Source organism: Phyllobates terribilis, unplaced genomic scaffold (assembly GCF_046119375.1).
Source record: "Phyllobates terribilis strain yellow unplaced genomic scaffold, ASM4611937v1 Scaffold_2__4_contigs__length_985480577, whole genome shotgun sequence".
Lineage (NCBI taxonomy): Eukaryota > Metazoa > Chordata > Amphibia > Anura > Dendrobatidae > Phyllobates > Phyllobates terribilis.
The window spans coordinates 296,822,945-296,842,570 of NW_027362762.1; the positions used below are offsets into that span (position 1 = coordinate 296,822,945).

The window sequence follows — 19,626 nt, forward strand, 5'->3', positions numbered from 1 at the left end:
CCACGCATTTTTTTTAAAAATTATTTCATGAAATTCATGGAATAATTAAGAAAAAAAGGGCTTCCCTATATTGTTGTGTCCAACCAGGTACAAATAGGCAGCTGGTGGTTGGGGGCAGCCCGTCCCTGCCTGCTGTACCTGGCTGGACACAAATATAGTGCGAAGCCCCACGTCAATTTTTTTTAAATTATTTCATGAAATAATTTTTTTAAAAAAGGGCTTCCCTATATTGTTGTGTCTGGCCAGGTACAAATAGGCAGCTGGTGGTTGGGGGCAGCCCGTTCCTGCCTGCTGTACCTGACTGGACACAAATATAGGGCGAAGCCCCACGTCAATTTTTTTAAAATTATTTCAGGAAATTCATGAAATAATGAAAAAAAAATTGATGTGGGGCTTCGCCCTATATTTGTGTCCAGCCAGGTACAGCAGGCAGGAACGGGCTTCTCCCAACCACCAGCTGCCTATTTGTACCTAGCCGGACACAACAATATAGGGAAGCCCTTTTTTTCTTAATTATTCCATGAATTTCATGAATTTAAAAAAAAAATACGTGGAGCTTCGCCCTATTTTTGTGTCCAGCCAGGTACAACTAGGCAGCTGGGGGCTGGAATCTGCAGCGCAGGGAGGCCCAAGCTTTCTGGGCCCCACCCGCTGCAAATTGCAGTCCGCAGCCGCCCCGGAAAATGGCGCGTTCATAGAAGCGCCATCTTCTGGCGCTGTACCCAACTCATCCAGGGCCCTGGTGCGGTGGCTCACTGGGTAATAAAGGGGTTAAGGCCAGCTTGGCATTATCAGCTGGCCCTAAGCCCGAAATTCATGGGGTCACGCCAATATTAGACATGACCACCATGAATTTCTAGTAAAGTATTTAAAAAAAACACAAACACCCAGAAAAAAGTCCTTTAATTGAAATAAACACACAATTCTTTATTGTTCTAAATTAAACCATACTTACCGCCACGCCCATTCCAGCTGAAGCCAATGATCTCCTGCAATAAAAGTAAAATAATAAAGCAACATCATCCTTACCTTTCCATGGCTCCCACGACAGCTTCAGCTCTGCTACATCGAGATGACAGGCTGGACCGCAGCAGAACGCTGCCATCCAGCCTGTCATCCCGCAGACACTGAGAAGCGCAGGCTTGCTTGCGCTACTCAGTGTCTGGCTGTGACGGCATCCAGATGAGCCGAGGTCATGTCCAATGAACTCGGCTCACCTCATGCACGTCACTGACAGCGTGGGAAAATTCTCACGCTGAAGCGCTGAGTGCAGGAGAATTTTCCCACGCTGTCAGTGACGTACATGAGGTGAGCCGAGTTCATTGTCGGCTCATCTGGATGCCGTCACAGTCAGACACTGAGGAGCGCAAGCATGCCTGCGCTTCTCAGTGTCTGCGGGATGACAGGCTGGATGGCAGCGTTCTGCTGAGGTCCAGCCTGTCATCTCGATGTAGCAGAGCTGAAGCTGTCCTGGGAACCATGGAAAGGTAAGGATGAGGTTGCTTTATTATTTTTCTTTTATTGCAGGAGATCGTTGGCTTCAGCTGGAATGGGCGTGATGGTAAGTATGGTTTAATTTAGAACAATAAAGAATTGTGTCTTTATTTCAATTAAAGGACTTTATTCTGGGTGTTTGTGGGTTTTTTTTTACTTTGACTATGGGGTTAGTAATGGGGGTGTCTTATAGACGCCTCTCCATTACTAACCTGGGCTTGATGTCAGCTGGCATTATAAGCTGACATCAACCCCAACCCTATTACCCCCTGCCACCGCACCAGGGCAGCGTGGAAGAGCGAGGCTAAGTGCCAGAATTGGCGCATCCTATGGATGCGCCATTTCTGGGGCGGCTGACGGCTGGTGTTTCTAGCCTGGGAGGGGGCCAATATTCATGGCTCCCTTCCTGGGCTATTAATATCAGCCCCCAGCTGTCTGCCTAGCCTTTGCTAGCTATTAAATTAGGGGGGACCCCACGTCATTTTTTTTTGGGGGGGTCCTCCATTTTAATAGCTAGTAAAGGCTAGGTATTCAGCTGGGGGCTGATATTAGTAGCCTGGGAAGCTCCGTGGGTATTACCCCCTTCCCAGGCTTCAAACATCTGCCCCAGCTGTCTGCTTAACCTCCGCTAGAGACTAAAATTACGGGGAACCCCACGCCAATTTTTTTTAATAATAAATCCTTTATTTTAATACTAAATGACAAGTACAGTAACCAACACTGTCACTGTACTTCTTATATATGTGACTGACATGTTTCTATCTATCTAATCTATGTGTGAAGCTCTATTCTGTCTGTTATAAATTGTCGGGTACAGATGCTGAATTGCCGGCCGGCTTTTTTAAAGAGACGGTGCATGAAAACACTATTATTTTTTTTAATAAATCCTTTGCAGTAAATGACAAGTACAGTAAGCAACACTGTCACAGTACTTCATATATATGTGACTGACATGTTTCTATCTATCTAATCTATGTGTGAAGCTCTATTCTGTCTGTTATAAATTGTCGGGTACCGCTGCTGAATTGCCGGCCGGCTTTTTTAAAGAGACGGTGCACGAAAACACTATTATATTTTTAATAAATCCTTTACACTAAATGACAAGTACAGTAAGCAACACTGTCACTGTACTTCATATATATGTGACTGACATGTTTCTATCTATCTAATCTATGTGTGATGCTCTATTCCTTCATGTCTAAATTGTCGGGTACCGGTGTATGCCGCTGCTGAATTGCCGGCCGGCTTTTTTAAAGAAAGCGTCTTCTGAGCAGTTTGTCAGCTTTTGGACACCTTTGAAGGTGTTTTCTATGTGTTCCTATGTGTTTTTGTTTGCCTGCCATTGGTTTTAACGGTGTTCGACGGTGTTCTAAGGTGTTCGACGAACAGTTCGACGAACAGTTCCTCGAACATCCCGGTGTTCGACGAACCGAACCGAACCCGAACACTACGGGGGTGGCTCAACACTAGTTATAAGGCCAAAATCACAGGGTATGTGAACTTTTGATCAGGGTCATTTGGATGTTTTTGGTTGACATTAAGATTTAAAAAGAGAAAACACAGTAGTTTGACAATAAATGGCTTCACCCAACCAATAACCATGAGTGGAGAAAAAGTTTTTTTTTGTTATCATTCATATTCTCTGAAACAAGGCCAAGAAAGGAAAAATTCTGCCCGGGTATGTAAGCTTTTGAGCACAACTGTATATGACTTGTAAATGACTTCCATATTTCGCTACTGTACTATACTGTGTGTGCAATATGTGAGAATGAAGTTAAAGGGGTTTTCTCACCTGATCGTTGGTGAGCCTGCCTGTTTGACTGCTCACCAGAGATCACATAGCGATGCAGCAACGATCCCTGACAGGTTGTATCGTTGTCAGGATCGCTGTAGCGTCGCTAAGTGTGACGGGGCCTATAACCTCAGAATGATCAGGGATTTCAATGAAATAACACTGTAAATGCTAAATGTTTTCCCACAAACCTGTATATCTACTCACCTCTTTCTACTCTTGAACATGCTGCCCATAGATTGTATATGATTTCCTAGATGACAGGTCCACTTTAAATAGCATGAGTAAGGAGTAGAATTATTTATTGTTATGACTATCCATTGTTCTAGCATACTCATCCAATCATTTACTGTTGTCAAAATATATAAAAAGTCATAACAAATTTTTACACTAAAAATATAACTGTTAAATAATGATATGAAATTATCTTCCATAACTTAAGGTGGGTTCACACCACCTGACTTGCATCATTAAATGATTGCCCATCATTAAATATTTACCAATCGGCTGTTTGATAGCATTTTTACACAGGCAGACAGCGCTTAGGGATGCACACTGTGTCGATCTGTAATAGATTGCTCAGTGTGAATATACTGCCTAGTTTCCAGCAGCGCAAGTCTTGTTTACACAGGACGTTGCACTGCCGAGAATGATGGTCTTCTGTGCAGCACAAAAGATCATGTCTCCCGAGCGTTTTGCTTGTTCAACAGGTTATCAGCAGCATGTCTACACAGCAAGATTATCATGAAACAACAAGCATTCCTGGAAACATTAATTTACGATAATCTTACAGTGTAAATGGACCTTACACATCTAAACGTTGTATTTATGGGGACACTTCTAACATTGCTTATTTTGTGTCAATATTTTCTTTTTTTTTATTTACAGAAAACCAAAAGTGATAATAGTATGCTGAAGCGAAAGCAAAGCTCAAGAGTTGAGGCTCAGCCGGTTACAGATTTTGGTCCTGATGAATCCCTCTCTGATAATGCTGATATCCTATGGATCAACAAGCCAGTGAGTTCTTTTTTTTTCATTTATTTAATTGTGGGCCTTGTAAAAAAGTAATAAAAAATTAGGGATCCAACTCTGAGATTTAAATTTGATGGATTCTTGTTCACTTGCAATTTTTTGTTGCTACTTTGTTATTTCACACTATTGTCACTGGATAACAACAAAGCAATTTACAAGCTTAATAATACCTGTGCCTTTTAAAAATATAAGAATAACTTGTATTTTCTTTGTGAGATTTTTTATTTGTTTACATTATTATTACATTATGATTAACTGGTCTCTGTCATTTAAACAAAAAAAATTGTTTAACCACTTCGCGCCAGAGCCTGTTTTTGCCTTCGTGACCAGGCCAATTTTTTCAATTCTGACCACTGCCAGTTTATGAAGTAATTACTCTGGAACGCTTCAACGTATTCCCCTGATTCTGAGATTGTTTTTTCGTGACATATTGTACTTCATGATAGTGGTAAAATTTCTTCAATATAACTTGTGTTTATTTGTGAAAAAATCGGAAATTTGGCGAAAATTTAGAAAATTTTGCAATTTTCAAACTTTGAATTTTCATGCCCTTAAATCAGAGAGATATGTCACACAAAATAGTTAATAAATAACATTTCCCACATGTCTACTTTACATCAGCACAATTTTGGAACCAAAATTTTTTTTTGTTAGGGAGCTATAAGGGTTAAAAGTTGACCAGCGATTTCTCATTTTTCCAACAAAATTTACAAAAACATTTTTTTAGGGACCACATCATATTTGAAGTCACTTTGAGGGGTCTTTATGACAGAAAATACCCAAAAGTGACACCATTCTAAAAACTGCACCCCTCAAGGTGCTCAAAACCACATTCAAGAACTTTATTAACCCTTCAGGTGCTTCACAGGAATTTTTGGAATGTGGAAGAAAAAAATTAACATTTAACTTTTTTCACAAAAATGTTACTTTAGACCCAATTTTTTTTATTTTCACAGGGGTAACATGAAAAAATGGACCCCAAATTTTTTTGTGCAATTTCTCTTGAGCGTGCTGATACCCCATATGTGAGGGAAAACCACTGTTTGGGCGCACGGCAGGGTTCAGAAGGGAAGGAGCGCCATTAGACTTTTTGAATGTAAAATTTGTCTGAATAATTAGCAGACGCTATGTTGCGTTTGGTGAGCTCCTGATGTGCCTAAACAGTGGAAACCCCCCACAAGTGACACCATTTTGGAAACTAGACCCCTTAGGGAACTTATCAAGATGTGTGGTGAGCACCTTGAACCCCAAGGTGCTTCACAGAAGTTTATAATATTGAGCTGTAAAAATAAAATTTTCACATTTTTCCCACAAAACCGTTTTTCATCCCTTAATTTTACATTATCATAAGGGTAATAGGATAAATTGCACCATGAAATTTGTTACGCAATTTCTCCTGAATACGCTGATACCCCATATGTGGAGGCAAATTACTGTTTGGGCACATGGCAGGGTTTGAAAGGGAAGGAGCGCCATTTGACTTTTTGAATGTAAAATTTGTTTGAATAATTAGCGGACGCCATGTCACATTTGGGGAGCCCCTAATGTGCCTAAACAGTGGTAACCCCCCACAAGTGCCACCATTTTGGAAACTATACCCCTTAGGGAACTTATCTAGATGTGTGGTGAGCACCTTGCACCCCCAGCTGCTTCACAGAAGTTTATAATATTGAGCCGTAAAAATAAAATTGTCACATTTTTCCCATAAAAAATGTTTTTCATTCCCTAATTTTGCATTATCATAAGGGTAACAGGATAAATTGCACCATGACATTTGTTGTACAATTTCTCCTGAGTACGCCGATACCCCATATGTGGGGGAAAACCACTGCTTTGGTGTACGGCAGGGTTCGGAAGAGAAAGGAGCGCTATGTTGGCTGGGATAGGCAGCAGACACCATGTCACATTTGAAGAGTCGCTGACATGCCAAAACAGCAGAAACCCCCACAAGTGACCCCATTTTGTAAACTACACCTCTCAAGGAATTCATCTAGGGAAGTAGTGAGCATTTTTTAATTTTTAAATTTATACCATTGGGCAGTGAAAAAAGCATAATTATATTTTTACCACAAAAAAATGTTTTACCCTCAGATTTTACATTTTCACACAGGGCAATGGGTAAAAATGGTGCCGAAATGTGTCACACAATTTCTTCTAAAAGTGTCAATACCCCATATGTGGCTGTATCATACCGCTCAGCCATACGGCAAGATCTGGGGGGGACGGAGCACTATTTGACAATTGGAGAACAAATTATTGTAGAATAGGCATTTGGATTTGGGAGCACAAAATTTTCTGAATTTCTTTTGGGGGGCAAGGACCATTTTGCTTTTCCAGAGCCTTTCTGCTACCAGTAACTTGGAAGTCCCTTATATTTTTAACAGATGACGGACCTGAGTGGGGACTAGCTTTTTTTGAGGACTGAGTTGAAGCTTTTATTGGGAACATTTTACGTAACATTTATCCGGCTCTCTAGGCTGAGCACTTACATCGGGGTTTCCATCTAAATTTCCAAGTGATGTAATTCAGATGAAACCCCTGCAGGATCCATTCACTATAATGAGGCAGCAGAGTTACTCTGGACTCCGTCTGGCCTCTGTTTAGTGGTGTCCTTTTTTTCAGAAGTGCACAAAACTGTGGCCAACCGCACTTTTATGCACGCCTAAAACAAATGACACCGTGGGATCCCAGGCTAGACGGCGTCCACAGTGGCCTATATCTGCCTCATCACAGGGAATCTTCCATCATGGGTTCTGGCTGAATCACGTATTTCAGAGATTTACACGGAAACTCTGGTGTAAGTGCTCAGCGCAGAGCACAGGATAAATGTGAGCAGAGCCTTACTGGGATCTTTGGGAGACATAATAAACAAATCAGTAGCAGGTGAATAATATTTGTTTTATTTATTTTTTATGCTGTTCCTAGTGTGATATAACTGATTAGATTACTTTATTCTTCGGGTCGGTGCGATTACAGAGATACCAGATTTATATCGGGTTTTTATGACTGACAGCTGTCACACACTAAAATACGCTTTTTTTGCAAAATCTAGTTTTTGCATCACCATATTTTGAGAGCTATAATTTTTCCATATTTCGGCCGATAGAGTCATGTGACGGCTTGTTTTTTGCGGGACGAGTTGACATTTTTATTGGAACCATTTTTGGGTACGTGACATTTTTTGATCGCTTTCTATTCCGCTTTTTGGGAGGTAAAGTTAACAAAAACAAACACTTCAGGAATAGTTTTTTGAGTTTTTTTTTATGCCGTTCTGCGTGTGGTAAAAGTGATCAGGCAGCGTTATTCTTCGGGTCAGTACGTTTACAGCGATACTACACTTACTGTATTTTTTTTATGTTTTGGCGCTTTTACACAATAAAACAATTTTATAGAAAAAAAAATATTTTTTTTGCATTGCTTTATTCTGAGCGCTATAACTTTTTTATTTTTCGGCTGATGGAGCTGTATGGCGGCTTTTTTTTGCGGAACAAGATGAAGTTTTCAGTGGTACCAATTTTATTTCTATTCTGCTTTTTGATCGCATTTTTTTCCACTTTTTGTTTGGCGATATGATGAAAAAGCATATTTTTTTGCTCCGTTTTTTATTTATCTTTATTACGGTGTGCACAGAAGGAGTTAATTAGTGTGACAGTTTTATAGCTCGGGTTGTTTCGGACGCGGCGATACCAAATATGTGTACTTTTTTTGGTTTTGTAATAATATACGGATTTATTGGTTTAATATTTTATTTATTTTTATTTATTTTGTGATTTTTTTTTTTAATAGTTTAAAAACTTTTTTTTTACTTTTTTTTACATTTTTACTTAGTCCCTGTATGGGACATTAATTTTTATTTTTCTGATCACTGATCTCATGTAATGTAATAGACATATATTACATTACATGAGATCTTCACTGACTGTTTCAGTCAGTCTCCTGTCTGGCATCAGCTACATACAGGCTGAAGCCAGACAGGAAGGACACCATATATAGCAGAGCTGGAGGCGGTCATGTGACCTCCAGCTGCCATAGCAACCCCAGGTCCTCAAACGAAACGGAGGTCTTCGGAGGTAAGTAAGACGACCCCCTCTCCTCCTGCTGTCTCCTATATGCCGCGATCACTATAGATCGCAGCATATAGAAGACAGCAAAGGGTTAACATCACTGGGACCTGATCTAATCAGGTCCCGATGATGTACCCTGTCAGAGCTAACGCTCTGCACCGGAATCGCAGTGCTTGCAGGACCCTGGGGGTCCTGAGCACTGCGAGACCACCCACCGTTTTTAAACGTCGGCGCTGCACAGAGCCCAGGCAGTGCGGACGTTTATCTACAGTGGGCAGTCGGGAACCGGTTAAATCAATAATACACGTGAATATAAGAAACTTTGTAAGGCTACGTTCCCATGATGAGCTTTTTGGTGAGTTTTTGATGTTACAGATTTTCTGCAGCATTTCGGCACCCATTAAGTTAGCTAGGTTACGTGCATTCTTTCAAAAATATGCAGCTTCAAAAACTCATTGTGGAAACCTAGCTTAATATATCAGAGTTATATGCTTTTTTCCCACTTTGAGGCTCTATTTCCCTTCATGCTCCTGAACTCATCATACACTCTTAAAAACAATTCAAATCCATCTTGGTCAAAGCACTATGGACTGCCAGCTGACTGCTTCTATTAAAACTTATGTAGGGGGGAGGTTGGTGGAGCAGGGAAAGGCACTGACATTGGCTGAGAAACAGATAAATTCTGAAGCTTTTAATGCGTGTGTTATTTCACTCTAGTCTTGGATTCACAGCTACACTTCTCAGTTCTGCTGCATAATGTCCTACATGCTGAATATATTTTACATAGAGGCAAGAAAGCAGAAAGCCATCATGCTTGTATGTACAGTGTGTGGAAGACAACATAAATGTGATGTTCAAAAGTCCTGCATAGGCATAGGATAAATTGATTTTTCAAGTTTTAAACCTTTTCTGCCAATTATCTTTGACACTAATACGACATATCAATTTTGAATTCTCTCCCTGTACTACTTTTAGCTTTCTGAAGCCGTTTTGCCTGAAATTTCTGCAACAATATGAGGATTAAAAGCACAACTAAATATTGTACAAATTCAGATCCGAAATTAGCCAATCACAGACGTGACCAATCATAAGCTAGATGGGGTAGCCAGTCACATTGCATCACATCTGCTGCTTTAATCTTTGTTTGTTTTATTTGTTGGTCAATCTAGAGAAGAGAACTGGTTATGATGGATGTCTTCAGATTTTTGTTAGCGGAGGATCATGTGCAAGTTGTGGTACTGCATTATAGCCCTCTTAATGCAGTACCACAACTTGCACATGATCCTCCGCTAACAAAAATCTGCAGGCAATTTACAGAGTACAATGTACAGAGTACAGTTGTAAGAATTTTGCAGAAACATAAACAACTTGAAATATCTCGGATCGGCCCAGAAAGTCAACGGAAAGGGAGGATAGAGTACTAATAAGAACATCCCTTGCCAATGGAAAGCTCACCTCTCCTCGGCTTCTGCGAGAACGGCAAGAAAAGTGCAATGTTGCAACATCAAATGTTAGGCCACGGTCCCACTATCAATATTTGGTCAGTATTTTTTCTCAGGAGTGGGAGCCAAAACCAGGTGAGGAACAATCAGAGAAAAGGTACAATAGAAACAAGTCACCAATTCTGTATTTATCACCCACTCTTGGTTTTAGTTCCCACTCCTGAGAAAAAATACTGACCAAATACTGATAGTGGCGCCGTGGCCTTAGGAAGAGATGATTGAGAGGATGCAAGGCCTGAAAGAAGCTATTGATGATAGCCATACGAAGACAAAGGCGAAAACTCTAGGCATTGATATATTCAAAATGGATAAAGGAGGAGTGTGAGAATGAACTATTTAGTGATGAAAGCACTTTTTGCATTTTGGGAAATGATGGCAAGTGTCATGTGAAAAGGATCCTACATGAAGAGTACAAGCCAGAGTGTTTGAGCTTCTCTGTGAAACATCTGATGAAAGTAATGGTCTGGGTCTGTATGGCAGACAATGATGTTGGAAGGCTTTGTATTGTGGAGTGTATGGTTAATGCAAAATAATACATAGACATCCTCCATAGAAACATGCTGCCTTCTGCTCAACACCTGTTTTCAGGGAATTACATCTTCCAGGATGATAATGCTCCTTGTCACAGAGCTAAGACAGTAACGAAGTGGAAAAAATAGAACAAGGTGGCTATTATTGACTGGCCAGCTCAGTCCCTGGACCTCAATCCAATTGAAAATTTGTGGCACAAGGTATTATTAGAGACATCTAGAAAACAGCCAAAGATCAAGCGTGAGTTGATTGAGCCTCTGACACAGGCCTGAAAACACATCATCACTTGCGAACATATGCAGAAGCTTGTTCACTCAAAGCCAAAGAGATGCAAGTTGGTTCTCAATAGCAAAGCCTGGCCAATAAAGTATTAAAAGCTAAATATGGACTTAAAAGGCCTGTTTCAGGGCCCTGAATTAAATAAAAAATTATAAATTTAAAGTAACATGCAAATCTGTGTGAACTTGCGCTGGAAATTAATGAACTTACAAACCTGTTCTACACACTTTACTGGTGTAGGTAAGGTTATGCTGTAAAAAAAATTATCAAAAATGCACCTGCCATAACAAAATATAAATGAGGAATTACGAAAACAAACATGTTCCACCAGTTTCACTGGGGAGATGCAGAAGTATGAAAGATACAGTTTTCTTCAAGCCTATGCAGAACTTTTGAACATCACTGTAGCAGCTAGTCTCCACCCACCAGCTCAGAGAAATACAGTCTGCAATGGAGAAAATACAGAATATATGTAACATCCCTGGCGGCGTGCTTGCATGGCTTACCACCTCCCACCATGCAAGACTGCAATCTTACCTATCAGGCCAGGCTGCACACTTTGCTCCAGTACCTGCTGTTTGTATGTCTCTTGTCTGCTGGCTTAGGGCGGCGGCACTGTTACTTCCTGATTCTTAAAGCTACAGTGTGCGCAGTCCTAATGCCTCCCCAGCCTATTGCTGTGAGTCACTGGATACTTAAACACCCTCCACCCAGTAGGGGGTGCCTGAGCAACACTTTCACTCAGTGTGTTCTGTGCAGCTGAGTTGCCAGGTCCTGTCCTGTATCTTGTCTGTTCCGCCACCCTGGGGGCTGTATACCCAGGCCTGTATCTGTGACTTCTAGTCTGTTTCCGCCACCCTGGGGGCTGAGTTCCCAGGCTCGTTCCTGTATCTTGTTCCTGGTTCAGTTCCTGTCTGAACAGTTTCCTAGCCCGTTACCTGTTTGTCTCTATGTCCGACCCTTCCCTTTTCCTGCAGTGTCTGAACCTGCACCTAACTCCAACTCGTTGTCTCTGTACTTCTGTTTGTGAGTTTTGTGTCCACTCGCTACTTCATTGTAAGTACCTTGTGTGTATCTGGTTCTGCTTGTCCCATTTCCCTGCCTCCGTATCTACCTCCTGTGTTCTAACTATCTTCCTGTATTTTCCAGTCTGTTCCATGTGAACAGAGCCCTGTCCTTTCTACCTGCGGTTCCGCTCTGCTTGTTCACCGCACCTGTGGTTCCGCTCTGCTCTGCTTGTTCACCGCACCTGCGGTTCCGCTCTGCTCTGCTTGTTCACCGCACCTGCGGTTCCGCTCTGCTCTGCTTGTTCACCGCACCTGCGGTTCCGCTCTGCTCTGCTTGTTCACCGCACCTGCGGTTCCGCTCTGCTCTGCTTGTTCACCGCACCTGTGGTTCCGCTCTGCTCTGCTTGTTCACCGCACCTGCGGTTCCGCTCTGCTCTGCTTGTTCACCACACCTGTGGTTCTGCTCTGCTCTGCTTGTTCACCGCACCTGCGGTTTCGCTCTGCTCTGCTTGTTCACCGCATCTGCGGTTTTGCTCAGCTCTGCTGTCCACCGCACCTGCGGCTCTGTTCCTGTGTCCCAGTCTGTACTGGTCTCTATCCTGCCTGCGTTCCTACTTGCCAGTACCCGCCTGTCTGCATGCCAGCTTTGCCTGCCAGTGCCCACCTGTCTGCATTCCAGCCGTGCCTGCCAGTGCCCACCTGTCTGCATACCAGCCGTGCCTGCCAGTACCCACCTGTCTTCATACCAGCCGTGCCTGCCAGTACCCACCTGTCTGTATGCCAGCCTAACTTGCCTGTTCCTGCATTCCCCGGTGTGGGTCAACAGCTGTGACAGGGGTCTGACCTGGAGTAGCACCTGGTCCCTCTGCTCGGTTCCTCCCTGGTTCACGGAGTCGACTGAGCTGCCGTGTGACCTTGGTCAGACCGAGTTGATACTTAGTTACGCCCCTCCAGGCACTCCTCGATTCATGGTCCAGTGGGATCACTAATCATGCTCACGCCAGTCAGTCCGGGCGCGAGCGTAACAATATAAATCATATAATTACCAGAATTAAGTGTTATTCCTCATGCACACACATAACAGCTTACTTTGAAAAACACCTGAAATGTCAGGTACATAAGTGATTGTGGATTCTTATGTTCTGATTGTGTTGCTATATTGGATTAGTGTTTTAGAGGGGTACATGGGTGCAGTTGGGGGGACCTACCACTACCTATCATCCAGTGCTTGTCCTAAATGTCCAGGTCAGTAGAGTGAATTGGGGTCGTCCCTTTTTATTATACACTAATGGATTACCTAATCGCAGTTGGAAATAATAAAAGGCTAAGATCCCAATTCATCAAGACCGGCATTTTATAAGCTGGTCTTGAGGAGGCTTGCTTGAGTCAGATGCCTCTTAATGAATCGGGACCGTGGACAATTTCGTGCACATTCATGTGCATCTAGACACAAATCCTACTCCACTAGAGGACCATAGTAAGATTTGTGGCGTAAGGAATGCCGCTGTACTTACTGAAATTTGATTAGCGAGAGTTGCTGCAAAATTTTAGTTCACCTCCCATTGCACCATATTTTTGCAACTTTTCAAAGCTTTTAACCCCAAAATTTTGGCAAAAAAGCTTTGATGAATCAGGCTCTTGATTTCTAAGAATAAAATATAAATTACACACAGATTTACCATTGTGTGTTGAAGATTTTTTTACTTTTGAATTTCAAATCCACTGTCACTCATATAGTTCTGCAAAACTCTTAAGAAAAGATAAAGTACACTATAGCTTGTGCTTGGTTGAAATTATACTTGTCATGTAGCGTTAACCGTTCACATTAAGAAAATTACCTTAAACTGTTCTCTTTTTTCCAGTGGGTGCACTCGTTACTACGCATTTGTGCAATTATCAGTGTCATTTCCGTTTGTATGAACACCCCAAAGACCTTTGAACATTATCCTCCTCTTCAGTATGTGACAATTGCCCTTGATACCCTATTGATGTTTCTTTACACTGCAGAGATGATTGCAAAAATGCACATCCGAGGAATTGTCAAGGTGAGATTAATTTTACATAATTACATAGCATGGTGTTTTTGTTGTCTTTCCCTTCACGGTTCAGAGGTTTACTGGATCCAAAGCCTTAACCTGCAATGGAAGTGTAAAATGTGAAAAGCTAGATTTAGTCATTTGTATCTCTTTAATGCTTCCTTACAACTGTTTACTCTCCTTATATTTTACAACAGAGAAACACCAAAGAAATGTCAGAAAGATTATTATTATTTAAAGGGAACTTGTCATCTGATCATCCCTACAAAAGCCATTGCCACCAGGGTCTCCAGCCTTCCTAACAAGCCTGCTATATTTACCAGTGAGGGCTGTTTACCTTAAAAAAAGGCGTTGAAGTTATCCAGCGCTGCATAATAAGCGCCGAGTGATCCGATGGGCGTCTTGCTCAGTGTCCACTCTCTGCCTTGTAATGTCACCGCTGTACACAGCAGCCATTAGAACGTTAAAATGCCAAAGGGCGTTGTGGTAGTGACTTTTAGAAGAAAAAACTCATGAATGATTCCCTTTAACTGGCTATATATTTTAAATACTTTGCACTCACATTTTGGGTGTTTTTATAAAATACTTACACAAAAACAGATATTTATTTTTATAGCTGTTCATAATTAAAAATAACTTGCTGGGGTTAAAAATCTTATCATATAGTTAAATGCGTCATCAAAAAACTGATGTGCTATATCATCTTCAACTCCGATTTTGCAGTGTGCTTTGTATTTTCCCAAATATAGTAATTATATGTTAAAAAGATGACAGATGCACATAGGATCTAATTTCAATACTATCTTTCTACCATCTAGCTTCATGATAAATTTGTGTATTGTTTGTTTTAACCCCATAATGACTTAACAACTGTTAATATGCTTTTTTAAGGCTGTCATTAAGGGGCCTCCTCACCAGGGCAAAAATGCAAAGGGGGTCAGGTGTATACTATAGCTGACTCCCTGCTGCATTGACCACGATTAGTGTTTGCTCCGATCATGGCTCTTTAATCTCCCTGATTAACCCCATCGATGCATTGTGATTGTGGGGTCCAGATAATAGCATTGGGTTATTGTGGCCTTGTTATGTGTGGTACTGTTAGGTCCTACCATGAACTGGGTCTAACAGGCCTAGTGTTCATGAACAACTTAAGAAAAAAATAAGTAATTGTTGAGCGGTTGATCATTTTTTCATTCTGCCTACTGTGCTTTTCACTGTGCATATAAATAGCTGTTTCCATCTAAATCCCAAAACTGAATGATCCAGATGAAACTCCCTACAGAACCATTCACTATAATGAGTAAGATGAAGACATTTAGACTCTATCTGGTCTCTGTCCATCCATTTAGACACTTTTTTTAGTGCATAAAAGTGTGGTCGACCCCAGTAGCGTGCATGATTATTAGGACGGGACGTCACTGTAACATGGGCCAGACGGAGTCTAAAGTGTCTCAATCTTCCTCATAATAGTAAATGCTTCCATTAAGGGCTTCATCTGAATAACGTCGGGTTTTCGTCTAAATGTAAAAAAATGTAAGTGCTCAGCATAGAGCCCAGGATGTGAAACTAGCCTTAAAAACGATAAAAAATTTAATTCATGTCAAAATGTTACCAATAAAAATGTCAACTCATCCTGCAAAAAAACAAGTCCCCACTCAGAGGTTTTTACTGCTATCTCAAAGGCCTTTGAAAAGCGACATGACTCCCCCTCCCCAAATAAAATCCAGTGAAATTTGTGCTCCCCAATTCAAATAATCCCTCTTCCCTTCTCAACCCCACAGTGTGTCTAAAACACAGTTAGCATCAGTATGTATGGAAATGCTGTAGCAGGAAGGACCCACTTAATTTACGGGGCGCAGGTCTCCAGTAGAAAAAGTAGAACATTATTTATTGGGCACTAAGCTGGCATATTTGCAGTTTTCACTCCGAAACATCCAGTCCATGCTTTTTTCTGGAAAACACCTGTGAGGACAAAATAGTCAATGCTTTTCTGCTACCTTATAGGCTCTCTAGATGGTGCCTGTAAGCTATTATAGCAAAATCTGTGCTTTAAAAGTCAAATGTCTCCCCTTCCTTCTAATTTCTGTCATGTGTCCAAACTGTAGTTTCCGGTGATATATGGGCTTTTACTGCGGTTGGGAGAAATTGCATAACAAATTATGGTGTCCACTTTCTCTTATTACCCCTTGTATGAATTCAAAATTTTCAGCCAATACAAAATTATAGTGGTAAAAATGTAATTTTTTATTTCCACAGCTCAATTTTATAAAATTTTGTAAATATTAATTACACCCATAGATAAATTTCTTGAGGATGTAGTTTCCAAAATGGGCTCAAATGTATTTTTTAGCTGTTCTGACACTGCAGGGGCTTTTCTAATGGCACCCACATTATATTCTATCAAAATCTGCTTTCCTAAAGTCAATAGCTCCTTCTCTCCCAAGCCCTGCCATGTAGAGTACAACCACATGGGGTATTACCGTATTCAGGAGAAATTGTTAAACAAATTATGAGGACAATATTCTCCTATTACCATTTGTGAGATATTTGAGGCTAAAGTAACATTTTAGCAGAAAAAAACTTGATTTTTAGATTTCATGGCCCATTCTTATAAAATTGTGTGAAGAACCGTTAGGGTAAAAATGATCACTGCACCCCTAGATTAATTTTTTAAGGGTTTAGTTTCCAAAATAGGGTCACTTGTAGAGGTTTCTGCTTTTTTTGGCATCTCAAAGCAACATGGCATCTGCAATCCATTCCAGCCAAATTTGTGCTCTAAAAAATCAAATAATGTTTCTTCCTTGCTGAACCCTGCAATGTGCCCAAAACGTAGTTATCGACTACATGGGGTATATGCATAATAAGGAGAAATTAAACAACAAATTGTGGTGTCCATTTTCTTCTGTTACCTCTATGAAAATGAAAAAATTGGGGCTTAAGCAACATTTTACTGGAAAAACTTTGTTTTCACCTCCCAATGTTATACAGTTCTGAGAACAGCCTGTGGCATTAAGATGCTCACCACACCTCTAAATAAGTTCTTTGAGGGGTCTAGCTTCCAAAATGGGATCACTTGTGGTGTTTTTGCCATTTTGGCACTGCAGAGACTCTGCAAATGCAACATGGCATTTGCAAATTTCTGCTCCAAAAGTAATTTAGCGCTCTTTCCATTCCAAACCCTATCAGGTGCTCAAACAGTAGTTTTTAACCGCATTTGGGGTACTTCGAGAGATATTGCATAACAAATTGCGGTGTCCATTTTTCCTAATACCCCTTGGGAAAATGAAAAAATTGGGGCTTAAACAATATTTTGGTAGAATTTTTTTTTTTATTCCACTTTGCATTAATTCCTGAGAAGCACCTGACAAGTTACCAAACTTTCTAACATCAATTTTGAATAAATTGAGGGGTGCAGTTTTAAAATATTATCACTTTTAGTTTTCTAATATATAGGTACCTGGAAGTCGATCCAAAACTGAATAGATCTGTTAAAAGGGAGGGTTGGTAAATTTCCTTGAAAAAATAAAAAATTGCTCCAAACTTGTAACCCTTTTAACTTCCTTAGAAAATAAAATGATGTAGTTTTATTAACTATTATATGTGGTATGTCCACGTCTTCGGCATATTCGTAATAGTGTCTCACAGGTCAGTTCCCCATGTATGAAGAGGACTCAGGGGCTGAGTCCGCACCATACCAGAAGGATGCCGTCTGTTTTACACAGCTGACATCTGTCTGTAACTGCAGCAGCTGGAGTGAGTTCTGATCGCTGTTTTACTACTTAAATGCTGCTGTCAATCACTGACAGCAGCATTTAAATAGTATGACCAGCCCTGTGACAATATTGCTGGGAGCCAATGGCTTAGCAAAGCAGCTGGAGGCCTGCTGAAGGCTCCTGTAACTGTCATCTTAGAGCTCTTGTGATGCTCAGCGGGGTTACAGGAGGCTGGCGGCTCTCTAGATCTCATCTCCAGAGAGCTCAGCCAGCCTCTGGTAGCCATTTTCTTGAAGCCCACTGCATAGAAATCTACGACATCTTCTGAGAGCCCTGGCACCGCGGCATCGTCCTGCTCCTGCCACCGTCGGCCTCCTGAAGCAGAGCGCCTGCCGCCATGCCCCAGTAAGCTCCCTTCGGATTGTAAGCTGCACCCCAATTTCCTCCAAAATTTGTCTTAAAAAATGCTTATTTAGTGCATTACACTATTCTGTCAATGCCTGACTGACAACCGATCAGGCTCCGCTTGCTTTGGGATCTGATTGACTATGGTGTATGGCAAACCTGCCATAGCAACCCATCGTTACCATGATTACTATGTAGGGGTGCTGATGGGATTTCCACAAATCAAACTCCTCATGTGCTGCTGTCACGACAGCAGCATATGATGGTTTACACTGCGAGAATGCTGATCCTAGCAGTTACAGCAGGAGCCATGCTGTGTATATCAGTCAGACTCCTGCAGCTGATTACATCAGTACATAAGTTGTACCATGCAATCAGCATGATGTAAATATCTGTCATGGAGCACTAAGCCATATGTGCCTATGACGAATTTATATGTTAAATAGAGTTAAGTGGTTAAACATATTGAAATGAAAAAAATGTGTTTTGCTGTGTCCATAAAAGTCTAATGTATCCAAATATAAAATTAATCAACCTGATCTGTAAACACTGTAAAGAGAAAAAAATCAAAATACCAGAATAGCAGTTTGTCAGTCACCGCAACTCCATCAAAAAATGCAATAAGAAGCAATCAAAACATCACATAAACCCCAAAATGGTAGTAATAAAAAGATCAGCTTGCCACACAAAAAGTAAATCCTCACACAGCTCCATCAAACCAAAAATGAAAACATTACAATTTTTTTTTAAAAATGGCAAAACCTGTAACTTTTCAAGTTTCCAATTGTTTTTTATCGCTTAAATATAACTATACAAGTTTTATACTGACATAACCTACAATATAAAACATAAGTAGATCAATAGTAACAAATGTAAACAACATAGGATATTTTGATTATATTGTTGATTTTTTTTGTTCAAAAAAGGTATAAAAGCCATTTCACCTGGACAAATTGTACTCAACCAGGATGGTCCCTATCTTGGTAGAATCTTGTTGCCAGGTCAATTGTACAGCACAATGAATGACGCTAAAACAAAACCCAAAAAACAATTGTTTAGTTGTAAGTTTTCTTTTTTTGCAATTTCATTACACTTAGAATTTTTTTTCCATTTTCCAGTACATTGTATGTATTTATTTTTTTAAATAAAGCACTTTTTTTAATTGGCTTTATAATAATATACCCTACACTTCTCCCTAGCCTGCTAATTATTAATCCCTTACAGACATATGACAGACATACAGTCACATCATATGCCGGCTCCCTAACTTTGATGTGGGCTTGCATCTTCCCCGGCACATGAAGGCTGTGTTATTCAATCATCATCTGTGGCTTTTAACCTGTTAAATGCCACTGTCAATCTCTGACAGTGGCATTTACTGCGTGTCGGCAGGGAGGCACGTCATTCTGTACACCCATGACGCAATTGCAAGGCATCAATTGGTTGCCATGACAGTGTGGGGACTGCTTAAGACCCCTGTTCCTGTCATGACGCTTCTCTTATGAAAAGCCAGCCCTTCACTGGTGTTCATAGAAGACCATGATTTTTGCTATACACAGCAGTCCCCTATGGGGACTAACAATTACAGTACAAAGTAAAAAAAGTTTTTAAAAATATGTTAAAAAATAACAGTTCAAATCACCTCCTTTTTCCCTCATTAAATGTAAAAAAATACTCATATTCGTAAAAGTCCGATCTATAAAAATATATGGTTAATTAATTTGATCAGTAATTGGCTTAATCAGAAATAAAAGGAGATCAAAACACTTCA

At 40.7% G+C, this 19,626-nt stretch overlaps 1 protein-coding gene across 3 annotated transcripts in view; it reads left to right on the forward strand.

Moving 5' to 3' along the window:
- Positions 1 to 19,626, forward strand: part of NALCN (sodium leak channel, non-selective) — an 850,352-nt gene that overhangs the window by 137,262 nt on the left and 693,464 nt on the right. For all 3 annotated transcript variants that reach the window (XM_073664203.1, XM_073664204.1, XM_073664206.1), the window contains 2 exons: positions 4,175 to 4,303; positions 13,564 to 13,746. In XM_073664203.1, the coding sequence (XP_073520304.1) occupies positions 4,175 to 4,303; positions 13,564 to 13,746 (312 nt within the window). The remainder of the gene's footprint in view (positions 1 to 4,174; positions 4,304 to 13,563; positions 13,747 to 19,626) is intronic.